This window comes from Sinocyclocheilus rhinocerous, unplaced genomic scaffold (genome assembly GCF_001515625.1).
Source record: "Sinocyclocheilus rhinocerous isolate Xijiao unplaced genomic scaffold, SAMN03320098_v1.1 scaffold1, whole genome shotgun sequence".
In the NCBI taxonomy this organism is placed as follows: domain Eukaryota; kingdom Metazoa; phylum Chordata; class Actinopteri; order Cypriniformes; family Cyprinidae; genus Sinocyclocheilus; species Sinocyclocheilus rhinocerous.
In genome coordinates this window covers 726,634-746,360 of record NW_015638974.1, presented here as the reverse complement: position 1 = coordinate 746,360, position 19,727 = coordinate 726,634, and the positions used below count along the sequence as shown (strand labels likewise).

At 36.2% G+C, this 19,727-nt stretch overlaps 1 protein-coding gene across 1 annotated transcript; it reads left to right on the top strand.

The window, feature by feature from the left end:
- Nucleotides 1-1,407: 1,407 nt before the first annotated feature.
- Nucleotides 1,408-16,390, top strand: LOC107750459 (neuropeptide Y receptor type 1-like). The gene is made up of 4 exons (XM_016565828.1): nt 1,408-1,442; nt 6,486-7,299; nt 15,544-15,602; nt 16,042-16,390. Exons 2-4 carry the CDS (start codon nt 6,574-6,576, stop codon nt 16,388-16,390), a joined length of 1,134 nt encoding a protein of 377 aa, XP_016421314.1. The 5' UTR covers nt 1,408-1,442; nt 6,486-6,573.
- The last annotated feature ends 3,337 nt before the right edge of the window (nt 16,391-19,727 follow it).

The following is a 19,727-nucleotide window of genomic DNA, read 5'->3' as shown; positions in this document are numbered from 1 at the left end:
CATAACCGACTGTTTTTGTAACTCGTGTGTGAATGAGAACTTCGTTTAGTACTCGCATGCTGTCTGGTGGCCGCTTTCTGTCCGTGTGCTTCGGATGTGTGCACTCAGAAAACCGTATATCTGAAGTTTAAACTCATATGGTTTAAAACGCATGATTTCAGCGCCATAAACATAAACACAAATCAGAACCAAAACAGATGTTTTTAGCAGGTCCAAGCTGTAATGGCGCAGCTCTATTCTGGAAAAGGGGGCGGGGAGCAGCAGCTAATTAAATTGCATTTAAAGACACAGGCACGAAAAACAGCCCTCTTTGGATTTGAGACTTTAGTCTTTGCAACTTTACAGATCTTCTTTAAGCACCAAGAGCTTGTAACACTCCAAAGAGAAAGGAAACATTGAAATCGCATCATATGACCCCTTTAAAATAAAACATTAAGAAGTCATTCAGAAATAACGTTTTCACTTAACTTGATTTTGGTTAGTATCTATGTCAGCCATTACGCAGCCACTGAAACAACAACTTTAAGTGAACAGAGTTCTTAAAAGTACCATTTATTTATTATTTAACATTGTAACACTTTTTCCACTCTAAAGCACATTTTGTGCAGTCGAAAGGTTCCATGGATGTTAAAGGTTCTTCGTGGAACATTATCTACCAAGAAATACTTTTTATTTTTAAGAGAGCAAAAAGCCTCATATTTATCAAATCTTTAATAAAGACCTATAAATAGTTTTCTGAATTCCAAAAACTAGAGACCCGTTTTCATCAGCTCTTGAATAAGTGTCACGCAATGAGCGCATCACAGCGTCGTGCTGTGAATTGGTGGCGTTTGGTGCTTTCACGCATTCAGACTGATGGAGACTCGCGCGTGAAGCGCCGCAGGTAAGAGTCTGGAACGCGCCGAATCTCTCACTCGATCGTCATTATTTCTGTTTTTCAGTGCGCGAAAATGTCGTGCTATTAGGCTATTTAAAAACAACCAACCACGCAATTCGATTCAGTTTTCCTCTCTATGGTTGATGTTATTCTGTCCGTTAAGATGCGATTCACGTTTTGGTTTCAGGTGAAAACGCAGTGGAATATAGGATACATAGGTTTTGCTTATTTCATAATGCGTTATAAAACAAACTTTACGCGTCCAGACGCGCGATACCGTCCGAGCGCAGCTGGTGGGCAAGAAGAAATGGATCATTAGGTTATGAGGAACGAAGTACCTGCACGACTTTGACCTGTTTACGATACACTCAATGAAAGCACTTAACTCGGGAGTTTGCAAGCTAATAACGCGCAATAATTGATCTTAATGCTCTCGTCGAAACTGTCTCCCGTGGGAACGAGAGTGAGGAGATGCCTCACACGCCTGAATGTTCTCCTTGGCTGGGCTTATCTTTCTCTTTAGGATTTAATGGCACATTTCTGATTGTTGAGAGGAGACATTAAGGTAATGTGTTGGTGAGCTCAAATCAAATCTTTTTTTTTTTGTCTTATCAAAATTGTTTTTCAGCACGAGATACATATTATTGGAGCTGCTGTCTGTGAATTTGTCTTTTATGGTGTTCTATAAATACCCTTGCAGACTGAAAATATCAAAGTTTATTTTCTGTCTTCATTCTAGCCGAAGGATGTCTGGTGCTATGTGTGTTATTAAAGACAGATATGTTTTCATCATTTTTAAATACTGATTTCTACAGTTTTACACTGAAAATGATTTTTGTGCTTCTGAGAATTTTTTTTATCTAAATGTGCATCATTAGGTATTTATAGAGCACTTATACACACATAAGGATCCAGTTTGACTAGAATGCTAAAAAAACAAAACGTATCATTTATTCAGTTTTTCTGTCTCTCCTTCCCAGTCTTTCTCCCTGTCTCTTTTGTCAGTCGATATGTCACTGTGTTCTTCCATCCGTCTCCTTCTTTATCTCAGTGCTTGTCTTTTTGTACAACGTCTCTCCCTCTTTTGGTTCCCATGGCTCCCAGTGACTCTTTTTGTAGACAATTTCATCATTTTTATCATAAAGTCATGTCTATCTTTAAGTCTCAAGTTGGGATGAGAGCAAATCTTGTTGTCAGATGTATGAAACTCATTTAAGCTCCTCAAAAACTCCATTTGAAGGTTTTATATATTCCATTCATATCAGCTTCATTACGCACTCGATCTCTCTGTTTCTTCAATGAGTCTCTCCATGGGGCTCTAGTCCATGACCTAATTATATTGTCATGGCAATGGCATTAAAAGTGTCTGCTGATTCATTGAAAGAGTATAAACGCATTCATTTGATGGTTTATCAGCTGTATTGTTTGGGCTGCCAATAATCACAAGTTTCCAAGTCACTGGAGTGCCATGTAATTCAGGTGTTTCTGTCTCACCCCCATATTGTTACTAAACCTGTATGACTCTATTTGTTTATGTATGAATGCATGTATTTATTTATTTAATATTTTGGTTATAGACAATCAACATATGGTCAATGCTATGACAAATATTACACCCTACTGTTTAATTGTAAGCCTCAGTAATAAATAAACCATACATTCTCTCGTATTCACATATTTTATTTTATTGTTATGATCAATATGGCAAATGCCATCACTGTTTAATGTTCCAGTGGTGCCTCATTAATATGTAAACTGTGAAAATAATTTTTCTTATCTCATTAACATTTAACTTAAATCATTTAGCAGACTGTTTTATTCAAAGTTACTTCCAAAAGAAAAAAATTAAATATCAAAAAGCACTAAAAAGTACAAGTCTTCCAAAAGCATATGATAGTTTTGCGCGAAGAAGAGACCAAAATTAATATATTTATATAACAACAACAATAATAATAATAATTATTATTATTATTCACTCATTTGTCCTCTGGCAGGCATCTCGTTAACTTAAGCTGCAAGTTGATCATTGAGTCAGTGAATTGAACTTAATCTTGAACTCGAACCAGATCAGTCTGATTTCTTAACTGAATCAACTGGTTAATTGAAAAGACCCAACTAATTTGACTAATTAGTCTTTCACTTGGTTTCAGAAAAGTTCAATTTGCATTGACTGCTTATGATACATCAAGATTCTGCATAATTCTCCTTTTGTGTTTCACAGAAAAAAATAACAGTATGCTGTTTTGGAACAACTTAATGGTGAGTAAATAATGACAGAATTTTTAGTTTTATGTGTCCTACCCCTCTACACTAATGTGGACTACTGGCCTACTTAAGACCATTGAGAATGAACTCTGTGACCATCAACAGTACAGTATGAGAAAGAGTGGACACTACACTCTAAAAAAATGTTGGGTTAAATACAACCCAGTGCTGGGTAAAATAGGGACAAACCCAGCAATTCCAATTGCTGGGTTTGTCCCTATTTTACCCAGCACTAGGTTGTATTTAACCCAGCATTTTTTAGAGTGTAGATCAAAGGAAAGGTGGCAAAAGTGAAATGAGACAGATCCTAAAACAAGGCAATGGACCATGTTACATCAAAGATGCATTGTAGTAGACGTAGCCACACCTTTTTTTGGGGGGGGTCTGTATTGTGACATACATCCGAGTATAACAGCTAATGGAAAAAAAAGTAGTGCAGGAACCTTGTTCAATCCATTGGTCGTTATTTGGTTTTTATGATGAAGAAATAATTGGAGATGTCTGATATATGCCACGAGAGACAAAGTTTCACAATTACAAGGTCCAAAAAAAAAAACATGCATGGATGAATTGTTTACATTTCTGATGAATTTCCATTTCGTGTCAAACAGTGTAACTTATCTGAAAGGTTTTATGGCTGTTAACACATAATTTCAAGAGACAAACAGACCTGTCAGATTGTCATTCACTGAACGCTCTGTTCTGTTGAAGCAAAACTACCAAAGTCTTAAACATAACCCAGATATGCTTTATGCATGCATTATTTACCCAAGATACCCGAACAACTAAGCCTTTTGCAACTTTCAAAAAACATCTCTTCTGTGAACATTCGACTCAAACCTGCAAATGCCATAACACCTTTCTTTCACCGTTTCTCTGTTTCATCTCTGTTCTAGTGTGTAGTTCTCACATGATAAGTGTAGGCAGCACTTCTCATGCTTCCACCTCCTTAGGATGAATCACTCCTCATTTGTAAGTCGCTTTGAATAAAAGAGCCTACTAAATGATTAAAGACAAATGTCAGTGCGATAAGAGACTATTATTCAGACAGTTTATGTATTAACGAGGCTCTGCTGGAACATTAAACAGTAGGGCGTAATATTTGTCAATGCATTTCCCATATGTTGTCCATAACAATAAAATAAATCAAACACACCCTTACAATAATGAACTACCTTCACGCATTCCTTGAGTCTTAAGTGACATTGTGTTTTTGAGGGATTTCTCGGTATCTAATAGAACGTCGCTGGAATTCATTAGTCTGCACACCTAATTAGATTTTCTCTTTACAGACATGCAAAGGCAAATGAATGACTCCTGCTCCATCTTGACATTTAAGTGCCTGTTTCAAATGCTGGCGTATTCCCTTTGTAGCCCACTCTACTCTTAAGGTCACTTTGTAGAACAGTCCCGTCGAGGGAATACTGTGCACAGAGCATGTGAACAGCCTGCCTTTTAGCCTCAGTCTATTGGGATTAGCCACCGTCTGCATATCCCATTGCAGTTCATGCGCACGAGACTATTGTACTGTAAGCGTATTGGCCTGCTATGAATAAGAAAGTTTAGTTAGAGATTCACAGCTGGGCTTCTAGTTATGTTTCTGTTGTTTGAATACACATTCGTTCAATTTATTCGCAATAGCTGAATATGCTGAATTATAAACCAGTGAATTTAGAGTTGAATTTGGCTGCTGATAGAGACAGAGGGAGTGGGAGATGAAAGAACCAGAGCCCTAAAAACAGGAAGCTTTGTCACCTCTGTTACCTTGACAACCTGCTTCAGACTCTGATATACAGACATAGGGTTTATGTCTGTGCTTAAGACTTATTTATAATTATGCCATATTTATGATGTGTACTGTATGTTTGTTCATACAGCATATTAAAGAAGTTTGAAGAGAATCAGAAATATGTGAGTCAGGTTGCAAATGGCTTACTAAGTAATGTTTTAACTAATATGTAAACAGGGTTATAGAATATATAATTAGCTTACTATAATTTGTTACATTTATATAGTGCTTTTCTGGGCACTCAAAGCGCTTTACATGGAAGGGGGGAATCTCCTCAACCACCACCAACGTGCAGCATCCACCTGGATGATCAGCCATATTGCGCCAGAACGCCCACCACACACCAGCTTATTGGTGGAGAGGAGACAGAGTGATGAAGCCAATCAGTATATGGGATGATTAGGAGGCCATGATGGTCAGAGGCCAATGGGTGAATTTGGCCAGGATGCTGGGGTTACACCCCTACTCTTTATCGAAGGACATCCTGGTATTTTTAATGACCACAGAGAGTCAGAACCTCGGTTTAACTTTTCATTCGAAGGACGGATAATACCATAAAAACAATAGAAGTCATTGGGGTTACACTTTATTTTAAGGCGATGTTGTTACAGTGTACTTACACAAATAAGTACTGAGTAATATTAATTAACTGCATGTACTTACTGTAGGGTTTGATTTACGATTAGTTGCTTGTAATTTATGGTTATTATCGTAGTAAGTACATGTTTAACTACATCATGTTAAAATAAAGTTTTACTGTCAATGGAAAATGCCTAGACGTGTGTGTGTATGTGTGTGTGTGTGTGTACCCAGTATTCCCTACGTTATGAGGACCAAATGTCCCCACAAGCATAGAATACCAGTAATTGTTTTAATTTTTTTGGTCCCCATGAGGAAACAAGCTTATAAATCATACTGAATTAAGTGTTTTGAAAATCTAAAAATGCCTGAAGTTTTGTGTAAGGGGTAGGTTTAGGGTAAGGAGATAGAAAATACAGTTTGTACAGCATAAAAACCATTATGCCTATGGAATGTCCCCATAATGATAGGAATATGTGTTTGTGTGTGTGTGTGTGTGTGTGTGTGTGTGTGAGAGACAAAATCCAATGGCTTTATTCATATTATAAGCCAGTAGCTCAGTCAGGAGTATTTGATGGCTTAATTTAAAAAAGAATCAAATGCCAAAATCTTAATTAACTTCTCAGTTCCATGCATACCATGCAGGCTTAATTAAATAGCTTTTAGAAAGTGAATTTTTTTTAATATATATATTATTACATCGCCTGTGGAACACTGTTGGATGATTCATAATTATTGCACGAATGTGTATTACTTGCCCTTTCAAAGTGTAAAGTCTTAGGAATAAAGGTCAATAAGGTTAAGGTCAATAGAAAAAGTGATGCTAGAAGATTAAAATAACTATTTATTAAATAAAACTGAAGGGAACATTTATTGATTTTTTTATAACCAGATTGGTCCGTAATCCAACATGACAGTAGAGGTGGTCTTGTCTTTTCTGAGTATTGATTGAAATGTTTTCTTATGTCTCCACAGTGTCTTGTCAGAATTACGAAATTATGGTCCTGGAAAGGAGTGTATGATCACCTGATATAAACCAACACCAACCAGAGGAGGCGGAACAATGCCAGACTCCGCCTTCTCTCCACCCGTTCCACCAATCACTGCTCTGAACTGTTCCTTGGACGTATCGAATTGCTCTTTCGCTAACCTCTCCACAGTCACATATGGCGATGAGTGCTATGGCAGCCACGCTTTGTTTGTTGTAATGGCGGTTGCCTACAGTGCTGTGGTACTGTTGGGTGTCGTTGGCAACCTGGCTCTCATCCTTGTCATCACACGGCAACGGGAACTTCACAACGTCACAAATGTCCTAATCGCAAACCTCTCTGTTTCGGACCTGCTGATGTCCCTAGTGTGTCTGCCGTTCACCTTCATCTACACCTTCATGGACCACTGGGTGTTCGGGGCGGTCATGTGCAAACTCAACAGCCTGGTCCAGTGCTGCTCCGTCTCTGTGTCCATCTTCTCCTTGGTTCTGATCGCCATTGAGAGGCACCAGCTCATCCTACACCCTCGCGGATGGAGGCCCAGCCTGAACCACGCCTGCCTGGGCATCAGCCTCACCTGGGCCCTGGCCGCCCTCACTGCTACACCCTTTCTGTTGTTCTCCAGGGTGACAGACGCCCCGCTGAAGCAGCTGCCCTCAGTGTTTCAGGAGCGGTACAGGGGAAAGGTGGTGTGTGTGGAAGAGTGGCCCTCCAGAGAAATCAAGCTCACCTACACCACTGGCATGCTGGTGCTGCAGTACATCACTCCTCTCACCTTCATCTTCATCTGTTACCTGAAGGTAAGACCAGAGAGACGAGTAAGAAAAGATGGTGACATACCCTTATTGTAGTATACTATTTTAGTTTTTCTGCTTCAAAATTTCATGTTTTACTCAAGGTGTTTCTTGCCATTTCTTTGTAATTGCTTGTGAAGTTTCTATGCCATTTTTTATATAAATCTATAAGTCATGCATGAGTCATGTATATGTACTGTGTATATATATATATATATATATATATATATATATATATATTTATTAGTACCATTCAAAAGTTTGAGGTCATTTTTTTTAGGAAATTAATACTTGTATTCAGCAGCGATGCATTGAATTGTTCAAAAGTGACAATAAAGACTTTTACGTTGTTGAAAAAATCTAATGTTAAATAAATGCTTTGTTTGATTTTTCTGTACATCAAAGAATCCTGAAAATAATGTGTTATGGTTTTCACAAAAATATTAATTAGCACAACTGTTTTCAACATTGATGATAATAAAAATAATAATAATAAAGTTAATTAAAAATCAGCATATTAGAATGATTTCTGAAGGATCATGTGACACTGAAGACTGGAGTAATGATGCTGAAAATCCAGCTTTAATCACAGGAATAAATTACATGAAAATAGAAAACAGTTATTCTAAATGGTAAAAATATTTAATAATATTACTGTTTTTACTGTATTTTTAAATAAATGTAGCCTTGGTTAGCAAAAGAGACTTTTTTTTTTTTCAAACTAAATAAATGAATTAAATTTAAAAATTCTCACCAACCCCAAACTTTTGAACGGTAATGTCTTGTCTGTCTGTCTATATATATATATATATATATACAGAGAGAGAGAGAGATTTATACAGAGAATATTTCAGTAGTATATTTTTCAGTAGTATTCCAAACTTATGCTAATTGCCAATCATCATTGACGATAGTTGTCCTGACAGAAATACATACAGTGGGTACGGAAAGTATTCAGACCCCCTTACATTTTTCACTCTTTGAACGGTAATGTCTTGTCTGTCTGTCTATATATATATATATATATATACAGAGAGAGAGAGAGATTTATACAGAGAATATTTCAGTAGTATATTTTTCAGTAGTATTCCAAACTTATGCTAATTGCCAATCATCATTGACGATAGTTGTCCTGACAGAAATACATATACAGAACATTTAGTAGTTGATTTTAATACAAGTTTTGACCTTGTGCTGACGTGGTTATTCACTGTTCAAATTCACTAATCAGATATGCCACCTATGACGCATACTGGACATCAGCATCATCAGACGTCACTGAGTATCTCTTAACTAAATGTCATGATGTAGAACTCTAGACATCATCATCGGAATCATAGGCAACATATTGTTCTATAGAAAACATTTATGTTACATTTATTTAAAAACCTTTCTATTTTGTTCTCCTCTGAAAATAGAAATACTGGTTTAGTGTGTCTAACTTAAATGATTTTAGCAAATGGCTGCAATATAACAAAGAGTGAAAAATTTAAGGGGGTCTGAATACTTTCCGTACCCACTGTATACAGAACATTTAGTAGTTGATTTTAATACAAGTTTTGACCTTGTGCTGAAGTGGTTATTCACTGTTCAAATTCACTAATCAGATATGCCACCTATGACGCATACTGGACATCAGCATCATCAGACGTCACTGAGTGTCTCTTAACTAAATGTCATGATGTAGAACTCTAGACATCATCATCGGAATCATAGGCAACATATTGTTCTATGGAAAACATTTATGTTACATTTATTTAAAAAACCTTTCTATTTTGTTCTCCTCTGAAAATAATTTCATTGGCTCAAGTTAAAAAATATAGATGTGAATCATTACCCTAAATTTTTTTAATTGGATGAATAAAAAAAAAATTTCAGTGTAAAGCCTTAAGCAAAGAAAGCAAAATAGTCAGTCAGTGTTTGACCTAGTGACTGCTGATGTGAATGGCTGACTTGAGATTGAACTCAACATGAGATTCTGTAAGTCTGACTTTATACTCATTTGTAGTCTGTTAGGTTTTTGGGGGTCAGTTTGCTGTGGATACTTTGAGTTGAAGCTTTATTATTAGATAATATTTAGAAGGCTATTTTAGGAAATAATGGACATGTGTGTTCATCTAGACTGATTATCCTCTATGTAAAGATAACGAGTGGAGGCTGGTCCTAAAAGTCAACTAAAATAAAAACTGACCTATATACCATGCACATTTATGATCTTGTTGTAAACGATTCATTAGCGCATATTAATTAAAAAATGAAAAGTGGTCCGCCGGCCGCACCGTTCTCAAGCCCGCCGCCTCCGCTCACTCTAGGCCTCCAGCCTCTGCTCACTCAAGGACTTTCGTTGTGAAAGCGAAACTACTTTGTTTGGTCTTCCAAAAGAGGACACGACTAGAAATCAGTGGTTAAGTTGTATTTACAACACTGTTCCAGAACAGTTCAACCCAAATATTCAGATGTGAGCAACGCATTTTATGGTGGACTGTTTTCAGTAATTTTGAGCAGTGTAGAGTAACACTTGTTGTTTGTCATTTCGGGTTTTATGTTTACGCGGCGCAGTGCAACGCAACGCGTAAAAAGACAGTATGAGTCATTATAATCCATAATTATGTCCCCACTGGATGCAACAAATGCCTCGTTTATAATTGGTTTTATTGGTTTTGTCTTGTCGCACCAGGACACAGCATCACAGTATGGTGAGGGGCGTAACATTTCCGTCACACGCTTGAGGTATTCGGCCAATCACAACGCACTGGATAGCTGGCCAATCAGAGCACACCTCGCTTTCCAGACCGATGAGCTTTGTAAAAATCGACGCGTTTCAGAAAGGCGGGGCATAGAGGAGAAACAATAATGTACAGTATGTGGAAAATAATGTGTTTTTTTAACCTTAAACCTCATAAACACATTTCATTACACCAAATACACAAACTAATGTTCTTTGTAGCAACATCATATGACCCCTTTAAATCAAAATGAACTCACTGATGTCACTTTGGCCATGTCAGTTTTGGATAATGTTAACCATTGTTTAAAAAGGTTGCCAGCCAACGGCAGAATTTTTGATAGTTTTCATAAAAATGATGGCCCCCAGAATATTTTGTTGTATGAATATCATTTGCTTTAAAAAAAAAAGTTTTTATTCTAGCTTCATGCATTTTTTTAATCAACATTTGAATGTGTGTAAGCTTCATTAAAAAAGCTTTGAACAAATAGTTGAGAAAATCACGTTTTTGTCAAAAGTCTACATCTGGATCAGTTTCAGATTGATGATCAAAACATAGATGGAGTAGATCGCTTCATCAACACCTCCAAAGCTTCACAGTTCTAAACCACTTCGTGAGTCGACATTTCATTCAGTAACATTAGGCAGTTTTGATTTATATGCTGTTGATGGTTGCATTATTCTACATATGCATCTGCTTACATACACGATTCTGCTTCTTCTTCGCTGCTTCACTGTGTTTTGATCCAGACATTCAGTACTCTTTCTGAAGATTGCAATAGCACTTCTTACTATATAACAGTGAAAACACAGAAAGCTGGAAAATTCCATCAAATGTTGGGGAAAGATTTAAAGGTATATTTCCCCCAAAAATGCAAATTACCCCATGATTTACTCACTCTCAAGCTATCCTAGGTGTATATGACTTTCTTCTTGCAGACTAATACAATCGAAGTTATATTAAAAAATGTCCTGGCTCTTCCAAGCTTTATAACGATGACGTTGGATGTAAGCGTAGCGTAAGCTGCAGTGAGAAAGAAGTCATATACACCTAGGATGGCTTGAGGGTCCGTGTACTTTTGCATCCATTCCTTTTTCCTTTTTTAACCAAGACAAACAAAAGGAAAAAACAACGGTTGTTGTAGTTTTAAATGCTATGTTGAAAAACAAAACTGAAATTAGAACCGTATGCTGCGCGAAAAAAGTAAAATATTAGCTTCTTTTCAGATCGTTGTTTAAGACATTTGCACATTTAATACACATTTTCAAAATGCACAAATTAATATAGAAAAAAAATTTGATTTTACACATTTTTATTTGGCCAGATTAGAAGTAGTGCTTCTCCACATTGTTTAGAAACGGTCTGGTTTAGGGTAAATATATAAACATAATATAGAAATATATAAAACTGTTATTTCTTCAGATACATGCAGAATCAAATCACTGAGGGTGTAGCCTTAATGCGTCATATTTTTGTGCTGTCCATTGTTGTAGTCATTACTATCATTGCAGTTTCGAGAGTTCAATGCCGCATTTATATGCGAATGTCAGTCCCGAAACTTTGCGTGTAAGCGGCCACATGGTCCTCTTAGCAGCATGAAAAACAAAACTTTCTGAATTGAAAAATAAAAAAATTCTGAATTGACTGTAGTGAAATCCCAAATGGATAAAATCACTTTTTCTTGTCAAATATCCAGTTTTACTCTGAAGTGCTGTTCATTATGGAAGTATAATGGCAATTTTTGTTGACTTTTTAGGACTAGAGTCACGTTACAGATACAAAACTAGCAGTCTCAGAAATACCATCAAAAACACACACACAAACAAAAAGGCATGTCTTTTCCGCTCTGCTGAATTGTCTATAGATTATTGCTGAGGTTTTTTGTCCTAGAATCGAGTGGCTTTGGACATAGCTCAGTGTATGTTCTGACTGAACATGACCAGCAGCCAACATGACCTGCCACATCAACTCACTGCCAACACAAACCCAGTACTGCTGCTGGTTTTGAAAGAGAAGAGAGAGAGGGTGGGATTGGTCAGAGAATGGCAGAATAAATGAGTAAGAGGGAGATAGAAGATGAGAAGAAAGGGTCTGTGCAAAAACTGATCATTTCAAAATTCAAAAGCCTCTAAGATCACAAGAATGATTCATAATCGCTCCTCCGCAAAGGGTACAAAAATAGTAGTAATAATCAAGAAACAGAGAGATATGCTGCGGTACAAAGGATTCGAAACTTTATGATGTGTAAAGAACAGTGTGAATGGAAAGGAAGATTCATGTGCAAGCTCCCGTTTCCCAGTAATGGGTTTAATATGGAGATTATTATGCTGTAAAAATTCAAATGCGTGTGTGGGGTGACAGAATGAGCATTCTGCTGTCACTATGACGATGGCTCGCTCTTCAGATTGTCAAGTTCTGTTGAGCGTTTGTTGGTGTTCAAGTCAAATGACTGAGTTTTGTCAAGGATGCTTGTCACTTTTACAACCAATTAAGCACGGGCGGTTAGAAATGGAGCAGCACGTACACCCACATGCACACATATCCATATTTGTCTCATTCTTTCTCTTCCTCACTCGTTTTTTTCCTGTCTCTGCTGGCCTCATTTAAAAAAAAAAGTGCTTTTTTGTGGTTTGGGCCAAATTGCTGCAAAGAAAAACAAAAGCACTTTCACACACTTGCTAGTCTGTTTAATTTGTTCAACAGTGGACACATGCATTTCTGACATTTTTTATTAGAGCAATGAAAACATACATCTGAAATGATGTATTTTGCTTGATAACACTCTGTGGTGGAAATGATGGTGATGTAAATCACATTTTGGTGTCTAATTTCATAGCTAGCTTTTCCTGAATACACATAATTAATATTTTCACACTTTTTGCATAATTTGCTAGCTAGCTTGAAATGAACCATAATATATTCACCTCGATATTTACCTTGATTTTTCATGTTTTTGTCATGTCTCATATAATTCATCATCCACTTTCATCTCCTTGGTAAACAAAGTTTACTATCTTTTTACGATGTGGTAAAATAATGCCAAAAAATAAATTTATATAACAAAAAGACAAAGCTGAAGTTGAACTGTAATAATGGGAAATATGGTGTGCTTAGATTTTCACATTATTTAAATCAACACTTATTTTACATCCTATTTAATTCCCATTCAAATTTTTTAATATATTTCAAAATATATAAAAAAAAAATTATATATTTTTTAAATTATATAAAAAACACTGGAAGAACAGGGGAAGAACATATATATATCATTGAGCTTCACTGTTTACAACATAGATTTGGCATATATTTAAAATATATTTTGGTCACAAAATATTCTTTTTTTTTTTTTTTTTTGCTGTATGGAAAAATTCTACGCAATATTTGAAAGCAGAAAATGTGCTGTTTGCTGACAGCGCTGTTAGTAGATTTTGATTTATTTTGTAACAGGCGATCTCAAAATAGCCATGTACCAGCCATTTAATGGCCCTGGCTAATATTTCGGTCAATCACTACCACGGAAGCATTTATATTCAGTTGGATCCTTAGGTGCTACTGTCATCCAACCATCCCACGGTCCAATACTTCAGAATGTGATGCCAACAAAGATTCTGGTTGTCCGGTCAGGGTAGCAACTGTGGGATTGCATCAGATCAGTCTCTCTCTCTCTCTGTATAGCCAACGACTTTATGAGTCCTAATGACTGAGGGACTTCTTTTGTTCAGCTGTCAGTAAAATCGACCTAGAATCACATTTAATCAGCCCACTAAACAAAGCCAGCTCTCCATGGAAATAATTCTGATATGGAGACAAACCTACAAATTACATACCACACTGTATACAAATTCACTCTTTCAGTCTGGTTAATGCTGGCTTTCAAATGTGAGCTGAAGTTAATAATAAGTTATGAACACATGCATCTCAGTCTGTGTATTCATTCTCTCTCTCTCTGCCTCTGGGTTTTGTGTCATGCAGTTATTTCAGGTCACAGGACTCTGTGCCACGGCTGCCATTCATCAAATAAAGAGAGAACGAAAATCAGAGGAAAGGAGAGCTAGAAATAAAGAGGAGAGAACAGGAGTCTGGAGTCAGTTGTGCTTGCAAGACTCTGATCTGTTTAATGATTCATTCATTCATCTTGTCGTGCTAATAAGGCATGCGTATGCACATGCACTGGGCGGAGCTCGTACAGATGTTCTGTTCTAGTGGACAGACAAGTCTTTTGACAACAGCACAGCTCTGTCCCATAGCTATAAACTCACAACTAACCATCAATGCCACTGCGCAAATTATGACATTATTTTTTGTTTCTATAGAACATTTTGAGGGAAATGTTGAAATGTGGTTTATCTAAGTTGCGTTTTGGAGCCGAATGTATTGTAAAGACTAACATTTTATGGTATGTTTAATATGATATGTATTTATGTTGTATCAGTGTTCTATAATGAGCTTAACAAAAACTGCTTGGTTTTACTTTGCGCTTACTGGAACATTTGAAAAATTCTGTAACAATGTGAATATATCAGTGTTATTTTAGTATTATTAACTAAATACTGTTATATATTCATATTTGAAATGAGCTTTTATTTTTAATATTTAATGCATTTTATTTATTAAATTATTAAATTATTTTATTACATTAAAAATACATTTAATAAATATTTCTAATGCATTTATTTAATTAATTAATTTATTTCAGTTAATTTTAGTACTTCAACTTAAATCTGTTTATTCCAGTTAGTTTCCAAGGCAACATTAATAATTTTATTTTTGTATTATTATTTTAAAGTTTTTTATTTATTTATTCAGATATTTATATTTTATTTTATTTCAGCTTAATTCAAATCAAATTAATTTTTTTAATTTTTTAAATAGCTTTAGGTTTAGTTAACAATAACAACACTGAAATAAATAAATAAATAAACAAACAAACAGTGTATGTAACAAACAAACAACAATGTAGCACAGGGCCCCTGGATGCTCAAAAACATCTGGCATGATATATTATGATTTGAAAACATCAAAATACAATTAAATATGTTTTTTACATTTGAATGTTGCTTGAAAAAAAAAATGTAGTTAGAAAAGTTTTGAATGGTTGTCATTGGAGAAAGATGCTCTTTATAAAGCCAGATATAATTCCAATATCTACCAGTAGGAGCTAAAAAGTCCATGCAAACCAGCAATACCTTGACTCTTTCTTTTTACCTGTCTTCTGTTTGTTGTTAGAGTGGAATAAGAGAAATCTTCATGCATTCGCCTTGATTTGTTTTTGGCAAGTTCAGTGCTTACTGAGGCACATTAACATTCGGTGACAACAAAGTGATGCTGTAACACCATTATTTAGCTTGCAACATTGTGTTTGTGGCCCTTAAAGAGGGTTCTGTTTGTATTCCCTCTGTCGGTTTGTGTTGACTCAATAATATAAAAGACACAGAGCCTGAAAACACAAACACACAAAGATCATCGCCTGAAATGTCAGAGCAGCTTTTCCCCCACTGTGCTCTTAATGATGGTGTGCCCTCAGGTCAGCTATAGTTATGAGCTTCGGCGAGCGTGTTATAAGGTGGTGTACTGTGCTTCTTGGTGGAGGGTGTTGATTTTAGACTGCAAATCTAAAACTAAAACTATTGTTTTACTCTTTTCCAAGACCTAGACATTCAGTTATAAACTATGCAAATTCATCAAAAAATATTAATTAGTACATGTTTAAAACTATGATACTTTAAACAGAAAGTGAAATAAACAAACCATTTCAATATTTCATGTTCATGAACTTTTTTAACCATAATTAAAAACAAAAAAACAATTGTGTATATTTGTACACAGGAATGTGTCAGTTAGTCAATGATAGTTTAATTGAAGGTTGTTATTTGGAGTAGTGTTTTATTCTTCTATTTTATTGTTATGTTTTTTAGTGTTATGTTGTAGCGCCTTGAGTGTAAGAAAGGCTCACTATAAATTAAATGTATTATTATTATTATTAATCAGTGTACGTCTGCACTGATGCATAATGTGATTGCAGTGAGACTAAACGGATAAACATCATGCTCTTTTCCATCGTCGTGGCATTTGTGGTTTGCTGGCTCCCGTTGAACGTCTTTAACGCCGTCATCGACTGGAACCATGAAGTGGCTATGAACTGTACCCACAATCTCCTGTTCTCGCTGTGTCACTTGACTGCAATGTGCTCGGTCTGCATAAACCCAGTGTTCTACGGCTTCCTAAACCACAACTTCCAGCGGGACCTCCGGGCTTTCCGACTCTGCAAGATTGTGTCAGTACGGGAAAATGAATATGACATGGTTGCCATGTCCACTATTCACACGGACGTGTCCAAGATGTCACTGAAAAATAGTAGCATAGATTTCTAGTAAGTGACACTCGTGTCTGTTCTGAAAAATGCACTTAAGAAAACATCTCTTTAGATTTAGATCTAAAAGAAAAGTGTGCATTTACAGTAAAAGTGATTGTTAGTAAACATAACGATTGATGTCATCAGAATCAGAATCAGAATGAGCTTGCTGATCGTACGGGTGCTGGATGTGTATTTTCCCAGCCTCACTAGCTGTCATGCTGCTCATGACTTATGCTTCAAGAAAGCAACTAATTTCAAGCTCTGTATTATAGTATAATTGTAACATTGTACATTCAAAATGAAGCGATGATGTTGAATAGCTTTCTTCCAATGTCCCGCATCAGTGAGGGCTCATTGGGGCCAAGTGAAAGTCTGAAGACATTGTACACAAATCGTATGACGTTCAGACGAGTGGACTGAGCTTTGATCACTAAGATGAAATCTTCCCACTGCGTGTTTGACTTGGAGTGAAGAAAGAAAAAAATGAAAATTAATGCAAAGCCCAAGATGGATTTACAGTAAATAATGAATGTCAGATGTGACTTTTAAGAGAGACACCAAACTGTTTCTGACCTGGAATAATTAATTTTTTTGGCTTCTGAATGTTGGAACTAAAACTAAATAGATTTTTTTCTTAGTTATCCCTTGACAAACCAAGCCTGCAGAAAAGCCGTTTTTGTTTTTTGAGGCATTTACACAGACAGCAATTTGCAGCAACAAATTGACCTGACATTGTTCATTTTCAAAGAGACTTGGCAATTTCTGACATCACGAGTGACAGCGACTGTTGGTGATGTGACAAAGCTGAGCAGAGCGCCACGGCAACCTTCAGCCATTTAAATGCTATCAGTGTGAACAAGGCTGTTGTCCTGTTGCTCACAGTGATTTATTTTAAACCGGGGTGTCCGGTCCTGCTCCTGGAAGGCCAATGTCCTGCAGAGTTTAGCTCCATAATAATTAAACCATATTTAAAGCACACCAGAACTAGTTGAACAAGGTCTTCTGGGGTGCAAGAAATTTCCAGGCAGGATTGGGTAACCCTTCTTTACATAGTTTTTGTTTTTTGTTTTGTTTTGTTTTGTGCTTTTTTTGTTTTGTTTTGTTAGTCTAAACAATCCACATTATACACAAACAAACAAATAGGAATGTGTCAGTAGTTTAATCAATGTACATCTTCATTGATACATAATGATTGTAATTGAATCTTTGCTATTTCTAATTTGATAATGATATTAATTACTTTATTACAGGTTATGTGTGAGGTACTAATGCTTATTGACAGATTTTCAGTATATATTTTTTATTTATTCCTTCATAATTAGAAGAAGAAATATAATGCCTTCACTATTTGTTTTATGGTTACTGTGGTCATTGAAGTTTTAGTTTTTAGACTACCATGTAGTAGCAAGTGTAGTAGCAAAAATAGTTTATGATACAGTAATGTCAGGATTTGATTAAAATATTTTTGATGATTTACCCTCAGAAATTACACAATGATAAATAGAGGGCCATTGAAGTGGTTATCAAGCTCCTCTATCACCGAACAGTTGTTGGGATTTTGCCAACATCAGTGATTGATCCCTTCTAAATTACCACAACAGAAAACAGTCCCAGATTACAAAGCGATGCAATTATAGAGCTTTGCTATGGCATGTTTATGTTTGTGCGTAGTAGGTCACTGTGCTTTTTGTGTACAGAATGTACCATATACTGTATATATGATGACATTTTCATTTTTCTGAAGGTATTTTTTATTCTTTTTGGATTTCAGATTTCTATTTTTCCATGTTTGTTCAGACTTTAGACCTTTTTTTTCTCTCAAAAAGTCCATTGCATGTTCTAAGTACAGAGTGCAATATTGAAAACACGTTTTAAACAATACTGTATATCCTGATCTGAATTCATTCAAACAGTTGAATTACTTTTGTCCACCCTGAAAAAGACATTTTGATTTTCATGTAGACATTTCAAAAAGAGGGCTCAAGTCACAGTTTATTGTCATAAGCCAAGTCAAGTCACAGTTGATTGTCACGAGGCAAGTCAAGTCACAGTTGATCGTCACGAGTCTAGTCAAGTAACCGTTGATCTTCCTGAGTCTAGTCAAGTAACAGTTGATCTTCATGAGTCTAGTCACGGACTACATATCCCATCATCCACTGCACTGATGACACACACAGTTGATGGCACACAGCACTGATTGCACACAGCTGTAATCAATCACTCATCCCCTATTTAACACTCACTCTGTTCCCTTCCCACTGCCGAGTATTGTATGCGCATATCGCTAGTTGTGTTAGCTACGTTACGGAGCCTGCTTTAGTTTCTTAGCCTAGTCTTGCCTTGCCTTGCCTTGTCTGTTTTCTCGGTTTCTGATCTTTGCCTGTGTACCTGGATTTATCCCTCTAGTCTCGCCCTTTTGATTATGTTCACCGATCGTTGACCTGCGCTAGCCCTAGGATTATTCTTGTGTCTTGCCCGCCATATACCTGTTTGCCATTGTTTGACCCATGCCTGTTATGACCACGTCTCTTAAATAAAAGCATGCAGATGGATCCGCACGTCTCACGTCTCTGTTGTCCTGTAACAGCATCGATATGACAGTTACTGGTGCAAACAACTGAGCAAAAATGCATCTCTTCTAAAGGAAGAAGCATTTCATGTTTACTTTCGGCGTGAGAGAAAGCTCTTTAACTTCCCACAAGAGCTTAGCGACACAGGGCCAGAATTGGAGCAACAAAAATATCACAACACCAACAAACACGACTGACAGCTTTATTTATTTATTTATTTTGAAGTGTAAGTGAGCGCTGATGCTCTTGCCACCATTATAGGGAATCAACAGGGAATAGTGTGCTGGGAAAATAACAAGCAAAATAATTAAATATGTATTTCCAGAACCTGCTGTTTTCATTCTGAATATTCCAACTGTCTGTTATGCGTACTTGTAATATTGGAACCGTAGTGTTTTTTTTTTACTTTAATGGAATATTTTACTGCCAGTGTGGATATCCTGTGGATTCTACAGTGCTGTTCTACTTTTTATATTGCTCATATCTAGGCTTTCACTGTAGGAATTTTTCATGATTTCTGTCATTGTGTCTCTTTGTTACGTTCAGACACATCGTCTAATTAAGATGTTCTGCAGTGCACTGTAGATCAAAATCATCTATAACACTTTATTTTAAGGACCAATTCTCACTATTTACTAGTTGCTTATTAGCATACATATCACTATCATATTGGCTGTTTATTAGTACTCATAAAGCACATATTCTCATATTTTAGATCCCTTAACCCTACCCCATACCTAAACTTAAAATGTGCATGAAATCTAAATTTACACTATGTACTTT